Source organism: Nelumbo nucifera, chromosome 1, assembly GCF_055504915.1.
Source record: "Nelumbo nucifera cultivar China Antique chromosome 1, China Antique-T2T, whole genome shotgun sequence".
In the NCBI taxonomy this organism is placed as follows: Eukaryota; Viridiplantae; Streptophyta; class Magnoliopsida; order Proteales; family Nelumbonaceae; genus Nelumbo; species Nelumbo nucifera.
The window spans coordinates 103,908,722-103,926,765 of record NC_142649.1 but is presented as its reverse complement, the minus strand read 5'-3'; the positions used below and the strand labels follow the sequence as shown (position 1 = coordinate 103,926,765).

At 37.2% G+C, this 18,044-nt stretch overlaps 1 protein-coding gene and 1 long non-coding RNA gene across 2 annotated transcripts; both read left to right on the top strand.

The window, feature by feature from the left end:
* The first annotated feature begins 3,109 nt into the window (after positions 1-3,109).
* On the top strand, positions 3,110-15,188 carry LOC148803645 (uncharacterized). The gene is made up of 6 exons (XR_016081352.1): positions 3,110-3,335; positions 3,534-3,623; positions 4,941-5,652; positions 5,742-6,327; positions 13,708-13,831; positions 14,779-15,188. It is a non-coding gene; the product is annotated as an uncharacterized LOC148803645 (long non-coding RNA).
* On the top strand, positions 3,591-5,891 carry LOC148803646 (putative LRR receptor-like serine/threonine-protein kinase At1g56130). The gene is made up of 4 exons (XM_088896996.1): positions 3,591-3,623; positions 4,941-5,052; positions 5,519-5,652; positions 5,742-5,891. The coding sequence occupies exons 1-4, from the start codon at positions 3,591-3,593 to the stop codon at positions 5,889-5,891; spliced, it is 429 nt and encodes a 142-aa protein (XP_088753122.1).
* Positions 15,189-18,044: the final 2,856 nt, after the last annotated feature.

The following is an 18,044-nucleotide window of genomic DNA, read 5'->3' as shown; positions in this document are numbered from 1 at the left end:
GGGAGATCAAGAGATAGAGGGAGCATGAGAGAAACTAAAAACCTATTTTCGATATAGGCTTTTTGTTGTGTCCAACATGGATTAAGAGTCCCATGTTTGTAATAGTCAGATATGCTTCTAATGACATGGTGGGGGTTTTTATAATTTGAAATGTAGAGTTGGTTGTTAGAGTTTTGTTGGTTTCTAGACCAAATTGCAACCTAATTTTAAATGTACAACGAGCTTTAACAATAATTTTCCCTTTAAATTATATATTTCATTTACATTATATAAATAATTTCTACTTACCGCTCTTAATTTTTGTTTGTCTATGATATCTTTTGACCCAAACCACTAACCCACCACCCAAAAAGAAAAATAGTTTTATTTCTAGGTTGACATTAAATTTGGTATTACATTTCCATCATTGATAAAATTATTTCTTATCTATAATACTTATTTTTGTTCAATATAATGAATGCATAATGTTAGAGATGTACCCAATATTTTATTTTTTTTATAAATATATAACATTAGATATGTGCCCAAAATTTTCTCTATCCTTTTTTTTTTGTGATTCTTCAAATTTCTATTTTTTAAAATTTTATTATTTGACTATGACATCTAGGGGTGCTCACGATTCAATTCATGAAGTTTTTTTTTTTGAACCGAACCAACTTGGTTGGTTTCTTAATAACGTGGACCAAAACTGAACTATTTTTTTGGTTTTTTTTTATGCAGTAACCTTGGACAATGAACAAGATAAAGCCAGAAGGCCTGTATATTTATACAAAAAAAATACATTATAAATAATACCTAAGCAAAAAAATAAAAAATACCTTAAACAAGCTGAAGGCCTGAAGTCGAACTTGGATAATGAACACTGAACTGGTGGCCGATTTACAAGTGTTGGACTCGTTGTTGTCGCCTAAACCTAAAGTGAGAGGTGGCGAAGAGGATAGGTGTCGCTAGAGAGGGAGTAGCTAGCGCCTGGCTTTGGTGATTTGGTGCTTGCCGGCAATCGGCATTGCTGCTTGGCGGTTGGCACGGAGTAGTGGAGGAGATGACCAGTATATATATACCGATCGGTTCGTTTAACCTCCGGTTTTTTAAAAGGTTAACCGAAACTTGCAGTTTTTTAAGAATAATGAACCAAAACCGAATCGATTGATTTGGTTAACCGGATTTCGGTTTGGTTTTTCGGGCTTTTTTGCTCACCCCTAATGGCATCATTTCATTTTTAGGTAGATTTTAATATTGACATTCCATTTTCATCATTAATAAAAATACTTCTTACATTTTATACTTTTTTATTTTATTTTTTTATTATTTAGTTATGGTATTATTTATTAATCCATTTGACCTTAAATGGCCAAATTACTTGCCCACCATCGGGAGGGAAGAAAATGGTTTTGTTTTCAAATTACTTTTCAAAACATTTATTTTTATACTATTAAAGTTAATATTGTGGATTTCATTACAAGAATTTAATGATGAGAAAAATATATCTTAAATATAGGATTTAATGAGAGAGAATAGGAAAACATTTTTATTTCCAATTAAATTTTACATTCCATTTCCAACATTAATAAAAACATTTCTTATTTATCATACTTATTATTGTTTAATATGTATGTTAAAAATGTTCCCAATTTTTTTAATTTTATTATTTAATCGTGGCAACATGGATTGACCCATTTGACCCAAAATGGTTTAATTTCTTACCACCACCTAGATGAAAAAACTATTTTTATAGGTAGATTTTAAAAGTATAAGCTTTTATGTTATTGGAATTATTAATTTATTAAGTATGAATTTAATTAATAGAACTTAATGATGAGAACTTGAGAAGAAACAAAAATGACTTCAATATATGATTCAATGAACACAAATGCAAGTTAATAACTTAAATGTTGGATTTATTGAGAGGGAATTGAATGCATTGAATATCCTAAAATTACCTCTTTTCAACTCATTTTTCTCAATAAATTTAAATATGGGGGGGGGGGGGGGGGGTGGGTAAATTTTGTCCTCAAAAGATTCCAGAAATATTCTTGAGGCTATTCATACTTTTTAAAGTAGTATAGATTTTTTTTTTTTTATTTGGGCTTTCATTTAATTTTTTGATTCAAACTTTGTTTAATTCTTGGTTTAGATTATCTTTACACTATAAAGGTAAAAGGAATAGTTTCAGTAATTCCCATTTCCATATCCAAAATTTAATGGCTTTTGGTTTTGGGATTTGAACTTGATCAGATGTAGTGGTGGAGACCGGAGAGACAAAGTTTAAACTTAGTTTGGATCTGGAAAAGGCAGGTATATTTTTTATAGGATATTTTTTATTGATTATAAGCATTGGTGGGTATATTTTTTTATAGGATATTTCTCTAAGATACTGAAGTGTTTGTCATGGTTATCCTAAATTTGAGTTTCACATTTGGATATGCTCATAAGCATTTGTTAAACACCAGTATGGAAATTCAACAACAGCAATGGTGGGGACTTCTCCTTTCACCCTTGTCTCTCTCTTTAAGAGTAATGCATTTATGCCTTTCTTAGAAGTCATTGATTGATTTATTAATTGAAGAGGAAATTGATCTCATAATAATCCTTAAACAACATATTTAATTAGTTTGTTTCCATGTTGCACCTTACCCTCATTGTTTGCTAACTTTCTCTACCTTTCACATAATGATCTCCATATACTTTCCAACTTGATGGGTTCTCAAGCTCGTTACTTTCATTAAGAAAGTCATTGGCTTACTTTTTTCCATAGTCCTGCACCCTCCAAAACTAGTTTAAATGTACTATTTTTCTTTGTTTACCAGGACAAGTCGAAAGCAATAAACAAAAGAAAAAACCACCTTATCCACTATTCACTTCAATAATTGCCTTTTGAGTGTGGTTTAGGAAACTTAATTGCTGCATTCCACTACAAGAAAAATGAGCAAAGGCGGCAGTTTAGAGCCAGCGGTCCAAGTGACTGCCGCTATAGTAATGTCTGACATGGCGGTCTTTGCAAGGCCGCCGCCTAAATCCGATTTGGCATCTGGCGCGGCGGTCTAATAGGCCAAGCACGACGGTTCTAAACTTAAACCGGTCTAATCTCATAAGGGGAAGGAACGCGGGGAAGTCAAAAATACTCTTCCCCCGCGTGAATATTGAGATTCCTCTTCGACAAAACAAAGTGTTCACAGAGAGCCTTTTGCTTGTGAAGGAGGACGACTTCTTTCCTTTTTTCTTTGATTGAACGGGATTAACAATGAAATCTTCGACCCTTGTTCGTTCGAATAGGAGAAGAGAATGTTTTCTATTGTTCTGCATCAATAAAAAATCTACTGAGAACTACACCAAAGGTACGATGCTTGTGTTTTTTCCCCTATTTTAAATGTTCCTGTGCACACAAAGATTGGGTGGGGTTTGTTTTTTCCTAGGTCAATATGTTCTGATGGGAGACCACGATAAAATGCTTGTGTTTTCCCCTGTTTTAAATGCTTCTGTGCACACAGTATATCATTTCCTATAAATAAAAGGAGTGTTTTTCCCCTGTCTAGGTTTGGAGAATGGAATCTACACAGTAAGCCATTGGTTTGCAGAGACAAAAATCAGTGATGCAAGCTCAGAATCTTGGAAAGTCTTGGAAGGTATGTTTTTGACATTTATGTATAGGTATGCATATATTATACTAGGTCTATGTCATTGAATCCATGAAGCTGCATTGTTATTTCAACCCATTTCTAATTAGTTGAACCCATCCATTGATGAGAATATAGATCAACCTTAAATTAAATTGTATACATAGATAACACAACTCATATCTGTGTCTTTTAATAAATGCAACTTTCCTTTCTCTCATTGGAGTATACTCAATGGAGCTTATCAAGGGTTTTTTGTCCACAACTTAAAAGATTTACTAAAAGAAACATCAGAAGAGAATATTTGAATAAAATTTCTTGCCATGGGTCTTGAACTCATATTTCAATTATTGAACCTCTCAAGTTTATCTTACTTACAAAATACCAGAAGCAAACCAAAAAAAAACCGTTAAGTTTCATGCATATTTGTTAATTTTTATGTGTTTTTAGTTTGTCTATATATACCTGATGCCCCATAAGATTTTCTTGGTTGTTAAAGCTATGTTTTCAATGTTTTAGAGTAATCTACAATTAAAAGACTTTGATATAAGAAAGGAGGTAGGTGGGGCCTCTAATAAAGCTGTTTAGAAAGAATTTAAAGCCAATGTACCTAAGAACTTTCTTGAAATTTATCTTTTCTGGGCTGGAAAAGGTACTTGTTGTATACCTGAACAAGGTTACTATGGACCATCTATCTCTGCCCGGTCTGTAACTTCAGCTAATATATTAGGAATTGATGGATGAATCTATTTTAATGAATGAATGTAAAGAATCAGGTAATCTTTTATTTTTTTTAAATTACTGATTATGGATTTCTTGGTCAGAGTTCACACCAACTGTTAGTGGCCTTCCACCAACAACCACAATAAGTGAGGGAAAGACAGAATTGATTTGGAACTCAGTGTTAGAAAGATGATCAAAACCACTAGGAAAAACAAATAGGCTTGTTAGGGATCATGAGCCTCCTCCTTGGAAGTTTTTGGTTCATTTCTATGGCACAAAACATGGAATTATTGTCTGGCATTATAATATAATGGATTTTCAATAGGTGACATGAAAAGGGTATCATATCAGACCTTACCTTCCAGTTTATCCTTGAACATCTTTCTCTTACAGCCATATTTATGCTTGCACATTTGTGTGTGTTACATAACTAAGTATGTAAGGGGAATTCCTTTTGTTATTTGTTGCTTATATTTTCTCCAAATAATTCCTTATAATTCTTGGTTTCATGGTTTTTGAATATTTTGTAAACCGAAGAAGTCTTCTCATTTATATGTACATATACTGATAAGGACTTTAAGTTGAATTTTATGGTTTCTACAGGGCATACTTTTAGATGGGAGGTTAATGGCTGTGAAACAACTCTCTGTGGCATCCCATCAAGGAACAAGTCAATTTGTAACAGTGATTGCTACCATATCTGCAGTTCAACAACGTAACCTTGTCAAATTATATAAATGTATTCACATAAATGGAATACATTAGATGCCTTATATATATATATATATATATATATCCAAATGATGCCACTGATTTTCAGGAAATACTTTGAATCTTGATTGGCACACCTGTTATAATATATGCTTGGGAGCAGCAAGAGGGCTAGCTTATCTTCATGAAGAGTCAAGACCTAGGATTGTACATAGAGATGTCAAGGCTAGTAATACTCTACTTGATGCTGACTTAAATCCCAAAATTTTGGATTTTTGTTTGGCCAAGCTATATGATAAGAAGACCTGCATTAGTACCCAAGTTGCCAGAACAATGTAATCACCCGAAAGCATTACTTACATCACTTTTCTATCTTCATTTACTTTTTCTTTATATTTATGATCCTTGGTCTATATAACAAAGTAACATCAGTTTTGGTTGATGGCTGTTAAGTGGCTATTTGACACTAGAGTATGCTTTGCGTGGGCATCTAACTGAGAAGGCTGATGTGTTTGGATATGGTATTGTTGTTCTAGAGATCATTAGTGGACAGCCAAATTTTTACTCCAGCTTGGATCCAGAGAAGATATATCTTCTTGAATTGGTAAAAAAATGAAATTTGTTGTTTTCACTTGCACTATTTACAGACATATAATCCCTTACTGTGTTTTTCATTTTTGTTTGATCATTTAGGCATGGAATCTACATGAAAATAACTGTGAGATTGAACTCATTGACCCAAAATTGAGTGAATTTGATGAAAAAGAAGCCTGCCAACTTATAAGACTAGCTCTATTATGCGTTCATGTATCACCAGCATTGAGTCCCAACCAAAATTTGTAAGCCCATATTTGTCTTTAATAAGCCTTCTCCAGACGTTGCATCTTTCCTTGTTGAACCTGAGTTCCAACCAAAATTTGTAAGCCCTTATTTACAATTTTGATGCACATATGGAAAGGCAAGGTACCAACTTAGGTGATCACTTGGGTAGTGGGATCATGAATTGGTTGACAAGTTGCACATCCTCGGGATGCTTCTGCAATCCATCCTCAGTTGAAACATGAATGGAAGTGGCACCTCTTTAAAGAAATTACAGATACAAAATATTTGAATAGAACAACAAGAAGTTATAGCTTTCTAGAGAAGGTTGAGGAGCTCTGGAACCATACTCACAAGGAGAATTCCAGTGCTAGCACTTCTGATAAAGCCTTCTCCTACAGAGATTGGAATGGAGAATGCTTGGACAGGGTTTCAGTCCTAGAGAGCAACTGAACGAAAGGTATGTGCTGGCTTTGCATCTGTTATCCTTCAATATTTGATGTTATATTTGAAATCTTTTGTTTTTATTTTTCTAATTGGTTAAGTTTTAAGTTGATTGCCTTTTTTTATAGTAATCACTTCACACATACATGTAACATACAGAAGAAAGAATAATTTATTACCTGGAGTTTTGAGTAAAGTTGGAACAACCCACTAGAAAAACTAGATGCAGTCAAGTTGTTGAAAGGAACCTACTTAGTTCAGGCTGCACACATTCTCACTTCTATATGGAAAAACTAGATGTGGCAAAATTGATTTTTAGGCTACACACTTCTTCACTTCTTTTTTTGGAACCCAGTTCTTAGAAATGTTGACTTGCTCGAACAAATCTCAAATATATGCATCTAGCTATAATACTATTGTTTTGGACCTCTTTTGATATAAAAAAAGTTCTAAAAATATAATCTAGATATATATATTTTATTTTGTATTTTTATTGGAACAAGTTGGTGAATTATCAAATCAGACAATCGAACCAATATTCGAGCTGTGACCCTTTGTGTCTGATCCGAGTTTGAGAATATTGCTAACATGTAAATGAGATTCTGGTGCAGACCTGCTACTGGTTGCCTAAAATAGAAATGCATGCACCTTCGAGTGTGTAAGTACAGACAACCATAAGTGGTTTATATTCACATACTCGAAGTCCAAGGTGCATTTTGTAATGTAAATCCAGCAATGGATCGACTCAACTAAATTAATAGCTAGGTTATCTGTAGACCCCAGAGCTTGAGATTAATTCATGAATACCTGTCATGGCTTCCCACATTCAATACTGTGATGATGACAAGACCAGGGGTTGAAGGAACTGGGTTATGAACTTCACAAGAGCCTTTACTAATTTGCAGCTGTAAAAGAGAAACTTCAGTGTAAAGAACTAAATTAAAGCATAAACCCATATCTATATATCAGGTTTAATTTAAGGGAACAACAAAACATATATTACTTGGAGTGAGGTGCGTGTTAAGTAGTCATGTCTCCTGGATCATTAGAATAAGTGAATCTATTTCATGCAGTTACCCCAGTGAATCACCTTGTTTTGCCATGAAAACCACTGTGAAGTGCCCAACGTACACCCTCCTCGCTTTCCTGCAATCTCTTTGTACATTACAAAAGACATGACAAGCTCAACATATTGCCCCTGCTGTTTGATAGGTTTAAGCTCCCAAAACTCACCAAACCTTTGGGGCATGTGGTTTGAGTTCTCAAAACTCAACATATTGCTTTTCCATACAGAAGTGAGAATGTATTTTTATTTTGTATTTTTTAGCTTGAACTCAGCAAGGCTGCACACATCCCAATTATTTATTTGTATGGGATACTGTAGTCTAGTCCTAGTTATATCAATTTACAGTGATGTTTCCAACTCTACAAGACCTCAGGAACAGGTTTCTCCTGATATACTGCAGTCCTAATTCTAGATTATTGTTGTTGGATGTTATTTGAGTCAGTGTCATGGTAGTATTCTGTTATTTTCAGTGATGATTTATCAGAAGATGCATAAGGATCCTTGTTCTTTCTTTTATTTTAAATTTGTGTGAAGGTGTCAGCATGTTTCAACTTGAATATATAATATGATATTGGTCATGTTGAAGTTTGACCTGCCCTAGAATTCTGTCTCGTTCGTTGACTGTAAAGTAAAGTGAACAGCAAGAAGTAGAAGTAGGAGAGGAAAGAAGAAGAGAGAAAAGAGAAGGTCTGGTTCGAATTAGAGAAAAAGTTATCCCTAGATTCGGTCAGACCTGTTATTATATTATTAACTTATTGTAAAAGACTTAAGTGCCCTTATTTAAGTAAGAGGCACTCGAACTAACATAACAGTACACATCAACATTCTCAACAAGTGCAAAGACCAAAATACCCCTTCACTAACACCACTAACACTCCCCCTCAAGCTGGTGAGTATATATCATATAATCCCAACTTGTTACATATGTAGTCCACTCTCCCCCGACTCAAACCTTTTGTAAACAAGTCTGCCCACTGGTTTCCCGTACTAACATATGCAATTTCTATCACTCCATTCAGCACCTTCTCTCTCACAAAATGACAGTCAACTTCGATGTGCTTGGTTCTTTCATGAAACACCGGATTGGAAGAGATATGAACTGCTGCCTGATTGTCACAATAGAGCTTCATTGGAGTACTGATGTCATATCCTATCTCCTGTAGAAGGTTCCTTAGCCACACTAATTCACAAGCAGTATGTGCCATGGCCCTATATTCTGCTTCTGCACTGCTTCTTGCCACAACTGTTTGCTTCTTACTCTTCCACGTTACCAGGTTACCCCCTAGAAAGGTGCAATAGCCTGTGGTAGATCGTCTATCAGACATAGAACCTGCCCAATCAGCATCAGTGTACCCTTCTACTACCAGTTTTCCACCACTCCTGTACAACAAACCACGACCAGGAGCTCCTTTTAGATACCTCACAATCCTTAGCACTGCATTCCAATGTGGGACCAAAGGTTTCTGCATGAACTGACTCACCACACTAACCACAAATGAAATATCTGGCCGAGTAATGGTTAGATAGTTTAGTTTGCCTACAAGTCGTCGGTATCTGTTAGGGTCTTCAAATACTTCACCTATATCATTGCTCAGCCTCGTATTTGTTTCCATAGGTGTCTCAGTCGGTTTAGTACCCAACAACCATGTTTCTTCCAGTAAATCAAGCACATATCCTCTGACACAAATTAATGCCATGCTTAGATCTTGCTACCTCTATGCCCAAAAAGTATTTCAACTTGCCAAGGTCCTTTGTCTGAAAGTGTTCCTGTAGGAATGCCTTCAATTTGTCAATGCCCATTTTATCATTCCCAGTCACAACGATATCATCCACATACACCACCAATATTATTTTGCCTGCCGAAGAGTCAAGACTGAAGACAGAATGATCAACTTGGCACTGTTTCATATCAAACTTCTTGACCACCTCATTGAACCTACCAAACCATGCTCGAGGGGACTGTTTAAGTCCATATATAGCCTTCTTAAGTCTGCATACCTTACCATCCTCCCCCTGAGCAACAAACCCTGGTGGTTTCTCCATGTAGACCTCCTCGAGCAAATCACCATGCAAAAAGGCATTTTTGATATCTAGCTGATGTAGAGGCCAATCATACATAGCTGCAAGGGAGATGACGACACGAACTGACCCTATCTTAGCAACCGGGGAGAATGTCTCTGTGTAGTCAATGTCATAGGTTTGGGAATACCCTTTGACAATTAGCCGCGCCTTCAGGCGCTCAACACGACCATCTGGCAAGTATTTAACACTATACACCCACTTACAACCGACAACCTGCTTCCCAGGAGGAAGAGCAGTGAGGTCCCAAGTGTGATTATGATGCAGAGCAGAGAGCTCTTCTTCCATAGCACGACACTACTCTGGAGAGGTAAGGGCTTCCTGGACATCCTTAGGAACAACCACAGAGGATAACAAAGAAATGAACTGGCGATGGGAGGCGGAGAGGTGAGTAAGTGAAACAAAATTGGAAATAGGGTGAAGGGTGCAGGTACGTTTACCTTTCCGGAAGGCAATAGGAAGATCTAGGTCGGAAGCTGGTGTCGGAGCTGGAGCTGGATTTGTCGACGGTGATGAAGTCAAAGGAGCTGCAGCCGGTACACGCGGGCGATGTGTATACACGTGACGGATGGGTGGATGGTCAACAGACGGTGGCACCAGAGGCAAGGACGTAGGCATGACTGGAACCAGAGGAGGTGGATCAGCCACAGGAAGAGGAAGAGGAGGTGGTGATGTGGAGGAAGCAGCATCACCGGACCCCACGAAGAACGGAGTAGACTCGAAGAATGTAACATCAGCACATACCAAGGAACGACGAGAACTGTGATGATAACACTTGTACCCTTTCTGAGTTCGGGAATAGCCAAAGAAGATACACTTCAGGTAACATGCATCTAACTTGTCAGTCCCGGGACCCAGATTATGAACGAAGTAGACACACCCAAATACCCGAGGAGGAAGCGGAAACGGAGACATGTTGGGGAATAAGACACTAAAAGGAGAACGACCATCAAGAATAGACGTGGGCATCCGATTAATTAAGAAACAAGAGGTGAGCATTGCATTGCTCCAAAAGGTTTTGGGAACATTCATGTGGTGCATGAGGGAGTGTGCCGTTTCTACAAGATGCCAGTTCTTTCTCTCAGCAACCCCATTTTGTTGCGGAGTGTAGGCACAGGAAGTTTGGTGTATAATGCCATGTTGGTCCAAGTATTCTTGAAAAGATGAAGACAAGTATTCACGACCATTATCAGAATGGAAAATTTTGATGTGAATGCCAAATTGATTGCGGGTCTCAGCATAAAATTTCTGGAAGATGGCAAATAATTCATTTCTTTCTTTCATTAAATAGAGCCACATCATTCTTGAACAGTCATCAACAAAAATAACAAAATATCTGTATCCATTATATGACATCACTTTATAAGGACCCCAAACATCTGAATGAATTAAAGAAAAAAGACTCGACACACGATTATCGACCCTAGAACGAAAGGGAACACGATGGTGTTTCCCAAATTGACATGACTCACAATCTAAAACAGAAAGTTGACTCAATGAAGGGACTAAGGACTGCAACACTTTCAGTGAAGGATGAACAAATCTACAATGCCACTAGAGAGGAGAAATGGATGACTGAAGGACCGTTGACGTTTTTCACCACCATCAAGATAATACAGTCCACCGGCTTCATGCTCTCCACCAATCTTCATCCCCGTCTTGAGATCCTAAAAAACACACATAGAGGGGTAAAATGTGATGGAGCACTTAAGAGACTTGGTCAGCTTACTAATAGACATAAGATTAAATGGAAGCTTAGGTACAAATAAAACAGAGGATAGGGATACAGGGTCTAGGTCAACATTACCAACACCACAGATAGATGATGTGGAGCCATTAGCAAGGGTAACAGATTGTGATGTTGAGCAATGGGTGAGAGATGAAAACACACCTGGAGTTCCCGTCATGTAATCGGAGGCTCCAGAGTCAATAATCCAGGGGTTGGGTGTGGATGCCAAACAAGCCATAACTGAGTGTGCAAAGGTAGTTGTGTTCTGCTGCGACTTGGATTAAACAAACCTTTCATACTCATCCTGAGGAACACTCACCATCTCCTTGCCTGGACCATCTGAGGGAGTAGATGGTCCCGGATCAGCTGCCCGGTTCTCCTGTCTAGAGCTGAAACTGATGTCACTAGTCATGGCATGGTTGGCCCACATCGAGGGAGGACCATGTAAGTCATAGCAGTAGTTAATAGTATGTCCATCCAAACCACAATGAGTACACTTCCGTGGACCCGAGCCACGTCCTCTACCACGAGCTCCCCCTAAATCTCTGCCTCCAGTACGACCACCACCACGGATATGTGTAGGTCCACCACTACCACTCCTGCCAGGCTGGGCTCCTCGAGCCCCACTTCTGTCACCTCAACCTCTCGATACTGCAAATGCTGATTTATCTGAGACATTAGAATCCATAGATCCAATGGAAGCCCTCCGAAGACGAGCAAACACATCTAAAGATGGAAGAGCATATCCCCCTAGTATCTGGGCTCGTACTGGTTCATACTCAGACTTCAGCCCCACCAGAAACCATGTCACATCAAGCTGCTCTTGTTGTTGTTGTTGAACTATGACATCAGAAGTGAGAGGATGATAGACGTTTAACTCATTACGGATATTTCTCACACTGGCATAGTACTCCTCAAGGCTCTGATTTCCCTGTTGCAGATTGAAGTATTCCTGATACAGTTGATATACCCTAGTGGTATTATCTTGACCTGAATACAGTTTCTTAGCATGATCCCACACCTCTTTGGTTGTGTCAAGAAAAACATGAAGTCCACACTGATTCTGGGTTCCATACTGTTCCACAACCATGTGATGATCTGTGCATCTTCCTGTTCCCAGTCTTCATACTCCTAAGAATTAGCGGGGGGTTTCTCCTCTCTTATGTGCTTCACTTTCTTCTTCGCCTTCAAAAAAACCTCTATAGACTTGGCCCAAGGGACATAGTTCTCTCCATTCAGTTTAATGGAGGTCATTTGGACATTCAGGTAGTCAGTAGATATCATGACACTAGGTTTACTATCACTATTATCTGCCATTGCCGAACTCCCTTATCACTGAATTCTGAGCCCTACACACTGCACACTACATACAAACACTTCACCGAAATCTGCACACTGATTTCAACAGTAATAAATGCTGAGAACTGCAACACCACAAACCCTACTCACCGAAATCTACACCCTGATTTCAGCAATATTAAATGCTGAAAACTGCAACACCACAAACCCTACTCACCGAAGTCTGCACACTAATTTCAGCAATATTAAATGCTGAAAACTACACTTGTAACACCACAAACCCTAATCCACAGCTATTGGAAGTTTCACCATTAAGTAGACACTATTGCCCTTCGAATCACACACAAACCAGAATAAACCCTAGCATACTGCAATCTGAAAACCCATCATACGAACTGTACTACACCTCTCATGTATTCCATAACAGAAAATATGCATAAAAAGAAACTTTACCTCATCGCCTGAAGGCCAACCACACGAAGAACTGAGACACCACTGCACCACACGTACCAGCCCTAATTAGGGCTTAGAAACCACAGCAACCAATCACCAACGACACAATCGGAGGCATAGGAACCTCCAAGGGAAGAGGGCGACCACTCCTTTTCAGCCCTTTTCCCAGTCTCCAACTCACAGCTGAGAAACCTTAGTTCGAATGCGCAGAAGACAGAATTCTAGCAAGTCTGATTTGTTCAATGTGGCTCTGATACCATGTTGAAGTTTGACCTGCCCTAGAATTCTGTCTTGTTTGTTGACTGTAAAGTAAAGTGAACAGCAAGAAGTAGAAGTAGGAGAGGAAAGAAGAAGAGAGAAAAGAGAGAAGGTCTGGTTCGAATTAGAGAAAAAGTTATCCCTAGATTCGGCCAGACCTGTTATTATATTATTAACTTATTGGAAAAGACTTAAGTGCCCTTATTTAAGTAAGAGGCACTCGAACTAACATAACAGTACACATCAACATTCTCAACAAGTGCAAAGACCAAAATACCCTTCACTAACACCACTAACAGCTCATATGTTTCCTTTTATATTTTCTCCTTTCCTTCCATTGTAGAATTTGGAAATGCATTTTATGAGCTCAACAACTCCAAACTATCTAATTATTTGGTGCCAAGAATAGCATTTTTTTGCTTATTGATAAAGAAAAAGAAAAGTGTTTGTTTGATATAATTTAGAAAGATGACATTGCATTTAATGGAAATTTGAAACTTTCTTGGGATCAGTGATCCAAACAGTATTATCAAGATTGGTGAAGGAACATATGGAGAAGCCTTTAAGGCTGGTGCAACCATTTGCAAGATAGTGCCCATTGATGGAAACTTTAGAGTGAATGGTGAAGTGCAAAAGGTATCAACCATTTTCTTTTGTCTTATGATCTCAACCATGAAACTCTGAGGATATAGATATACATTAAACATAACCATATAAATGATTAATGTTTTCATTGAATGGTAGTCATGCAACTTGGTGTGATCTTCTTCTTCTTTTTTAATGAAATTATGCAATAGCATAGACTTAAATTTTTCATCTAATTCACCACTGGAATTTGAAGTTTTCTTTTTCAGTTCTAATACTTCTATTCTACCCCCTCCAAAAAAAAACATTGATGTTAGTTGTATTGTAATTTAGAAAGTGCTTCTACTATTCTCATTATTTCATGATTTTGTCACTCATCTTACTCCAGGTGTCAGTTGAATTGCTTGAGGAGGTCTTACTTGCCAAACTCTTAACCGTTTAAGAAGACATGGTGGTCATGTTTCAAATGCATCTACAGCATTCATTGAAACATTATCATGCTATTTGTATTTTAACAGTTCCAATGGGACTTTGGATCTACTGCAAACACGGGCACATGTGGGATCCATGTGTACGGAATACTGGCATGTTCACTCGTGATTGGTTATGTAGTTCGTTTTACACACTAGTGTTTGAAGCAGATCTTCACTGTCCCAATGGTGGTTAGCTTCCCTGTTTTATTGATAACATAGGAGGACTGAATATGTTGTTTTCTACCAGATTAAATAGTTCCTAGGTGCAATAGAGGCCATTTTTTCTTTTTTTTTTCTTTTTTTTTTGGTATCTATAATAGAGGCCATTTCATGGTGCAATGGTAAAATCTTGGACCTGAGAAGAATGACAGCATGGGTTTGAGTCTATGAGTTGCCAGTTCATGAAAACAATGGCAAATAAATTCGTGGGTTGTGTTTTATTTGTTTGCTTTTGATGTAGTGCCCATGCGGGTTTTCATGTCAACATTAGTTTCTTTTCGTACCTAATACTAGTATTTTTTGCAGGTCAAATTGGAACAAGGAATCGAAATGTTGAACATTTTCAAGAATTATGAAATTGATGTGTCCATCTTGGATGATTTCGATTTTTACAAGGATCACCAGAAAGCCATGCAGGAAAGGAAGAAATAGCAAGCTGGCTTGATGGCTATCCCTGTTGGTGGCAATGAGCACCGGAATCCAGTCTCACTATCTAGTGACTTCATAAAATAGATGACCAAGAGATTTGTTCAAGTTGTTAGGTTGGAAGAAATTGGTAAAGAAGACCTAATAACAGAGAAGGCTGGCTCTACTGTTGCTATAGCTGTGGGTACTAGAGTTAAATCTAAAGATGTGTTACATTATTCAAGAAGAATTTTTTAAATTCCTTGTATCGTTTTATATGTCAATTGGATATTGTATATAAGCAACTTGCTTTGGATATTATAATAATTAATAATTTAACTAAAAGTTTTTTTTATTTAAATTGATTTTTATGTATTATCTGCTATGAGATCTATATTAAATAGGTACTAAAAAATGTAGAAATCAAATTGATATAAATAATGAAAAAAAGACAAAGCCGGCGGTCATACAACTGCCGCCTTAGACATAAAAAAAAGACTTATGGTGGAGGTCCGAAGAGATCTAGACCTAAGCCGGCAGTCCAGACTGCCGGTTAAAAACAGAAACAACAGTTTGACTGACCTAAGGCGGCGGTCCAAAGAGATCTAAGCTGGCGGTCTAGACCGCCGCCTTAAAATGGAAGAAATACTTCGACGGACCTAAGGTGGCAGTCCAAAGATATCTAAGACGGCAGTCCAGACCGCCACCTTTATTAACTCTAAGCCGGAAGTTCTGACATACCGCCGGTTTAGAAATGATTGAATTGCGTCGGACTGGACCTCAAAGGCGGCGGTCTTTTCTATCTAAGTTGGTGGTCTTGACCTAGGCCGGCAGTGGTTTAGGGGGCGGACTCATGACCGCCGCCTTAGGTCTTAGCCGGCGGTCTAAAGGGTTAAGCTGGCGGTTACGTCCACCGGCTTTGACCGTTTTTGTTGTACTGTTCCTTTTAGTTTTTTAACAAGTCTACATTCCTTTCAGGTTGCAAACTTCAAAAACCTTTTGCTATATAAGGACTTATGATGAATTCCTATTGGTAGAGTCCCCCCAACCACACATGGAGAGCTAGTGGATTGTTTTATAAATCCATTAGCCAATTAAGTTTTTTCTCGTATTAATCGTCACATAATATCACTTACAAGAAACCATCCAAAACACCCTTGCATTTGTGAATTGGAGGGATGCCAAAGAACCATATTTTAAGAATGGCTAAGGATTTGGTGCTAAATCAATAAAATTTTGTTCCTTTGATTTGACATCTAGTTCTTAAAGATGGAAGGTGCTATGGAAATTCATGTTGTCCATTTTCTTCATTTTGTTCTGTTGTGACATACCAATCACCGGTCCCCTTTGATTGCTTTCTCCATATATACCTTTGAATTTGCAAATGACTTCTTCCTCCATTTTTATTTTCTGGTAGAAGGCTTATTAATCAATATTTACATTAGTGTTTTAATGTTGATTAACATAAATAAACCATTAGCTCAAGTCCTATTTGACAAGGTGGAACAGAGTTTTGTGGAAGTTTCTATTTTGTTCTTTTTCTCTGTAGATTTGGAGCTCCAAAGAAATTCTGTTTTGTGTTAGCATTTGATTATATTTATTTTACCAATTCTAGGAATTCAGATAATTTTTTTTAAGTTTCTTTTAGTTTTAGGTAGAACTTCTTAACTCATCATCTAGCACTTCCATCTTACTCTTAGGTTCCTAGTTTCTTTCTACTCTATATATTTGAGTGGTTTGAAGGATGTGTAAGAGGTTCAGACTTGGATTGGATCTAGGTGTATTATAACTTTGTCCTTGATCCATTTAATCAGATTTAGCCATTTAGGCATAGTGTATCTTGAATGAAATGAAGTGCAAAAGTACCCTATGGGTTGAAGCCACAATCTTTTGCTTGGAACATAGAATTTAGTAGTTATTCCAATAAATATTTATTGGACATCATATAGCATGGGATAGATTAACATATAATATGATATATGGTAATGGTCCAACCTAGCTGAATATTGTGTTTCATTGATGGTATCTAGGTCATGAAACAACTCTTGGGAACCTAAACTCATAAGCTATGTGATGCTGAAATTGGTATAATCAAATATTTATGTCCAAATCTGGTAAGTGGGGCTTAGCTATGGTGGAACTTAAAAATGAGGGGGTTATTTGATTATTACATATTTCAATTTGTTTAGTTGATTTCCTCACCTATTTAGATATTACATATTCTACAGTATTTTCTTGGTCAATAATTGTTGCTATAAACACCAATGTCATATTTAGCACTTAGGCCCCGTTCGCTTTTCGGTAAGTTATTTATCCGAGTAAATGCAATTTCCTAGGAAACACTTACCTGGGTAAGTGCATTTACCCATGTTCTTTTATTTCTCATGTAAATAAGACAATGACCATTTTATCCATAAAAATCCATTATTAAAAAGGGCATTTTTATCCCGTTCAAATGTTGGCAACTTTCCCCCTAGGTAGGAAAGTTATTTACCCACCTAGGAGATGGGTATCACTTACCCACTTACCCAAGAAAAATAAACTTTCACTGGTCCCCACATAAATATGAAAAAAGAACATGGGATTCTTGGTCAATGGGAACCAAAATCCCATTGACCAACTTTCCCCCCTCAAAATCCAAAAAACGAACGCCTGCTTAAAAGTTTTCTATGAGAAAAGTTAAGCCAATGAGAACCCAGTGTGTCTCTAATGAGTACTTGCCCCACTATAAGTATGCAATCTTAATTTGGAATCAATTCAATATTGTTCATGTTTCAAAGTATATTTTCTTAGCTAGTTATAGAATAAACCAAGAACTCTTGAATGCTATCCCCAATCCCAACAACTTATTTAATGATACAACAAGTCTAAAAGCCAATAAACAACTAATCTAAAACAAACTATTTTCAGCAACTGATAACTAACAAATCAATAAGTTTTCACAAAATAGCTTCATTCAATTCAGATTATTCATCTCTGCCCTTTTTTTGTTTTCTTGCATTCCCCAATTCATCAATTCCCATAATTCCCTACTCTCTTCTCCAAATTGTCCCATTATTAAAAGCTACACTTCCCCCACTTGCAAATGCTCTATCTCCTTGAACTTCTTACCCCCAACACCAATAGTCCCATAAACTTTATTTTCAATTCCAAACCCATTTTCCTTT

Excerpts from the sequence above, each read along its gene's own strand:
- LOC148803646 (XM_088896996.1), top strand. The coding sequence starts at position 3,591 with ATGCAAGCTCAGAATCTTGGAAAGTCTTGGAAG. Across the intron at positions 5,053-5,518 it reads CATATCTGCAGTTCAACAAC|AGTATGCTTTGCGTGGGCAT; the intron begins GTAACCTTGTCA and ends ATTTGACACTAG. Across the intron at positions 5,653-5,741 it reads AGATATATCTTCTTGAATTG|GCATGGAATCTACATGAAAA; the intron begins GTAAAAAAATGA and ends TTGATCATTTAG.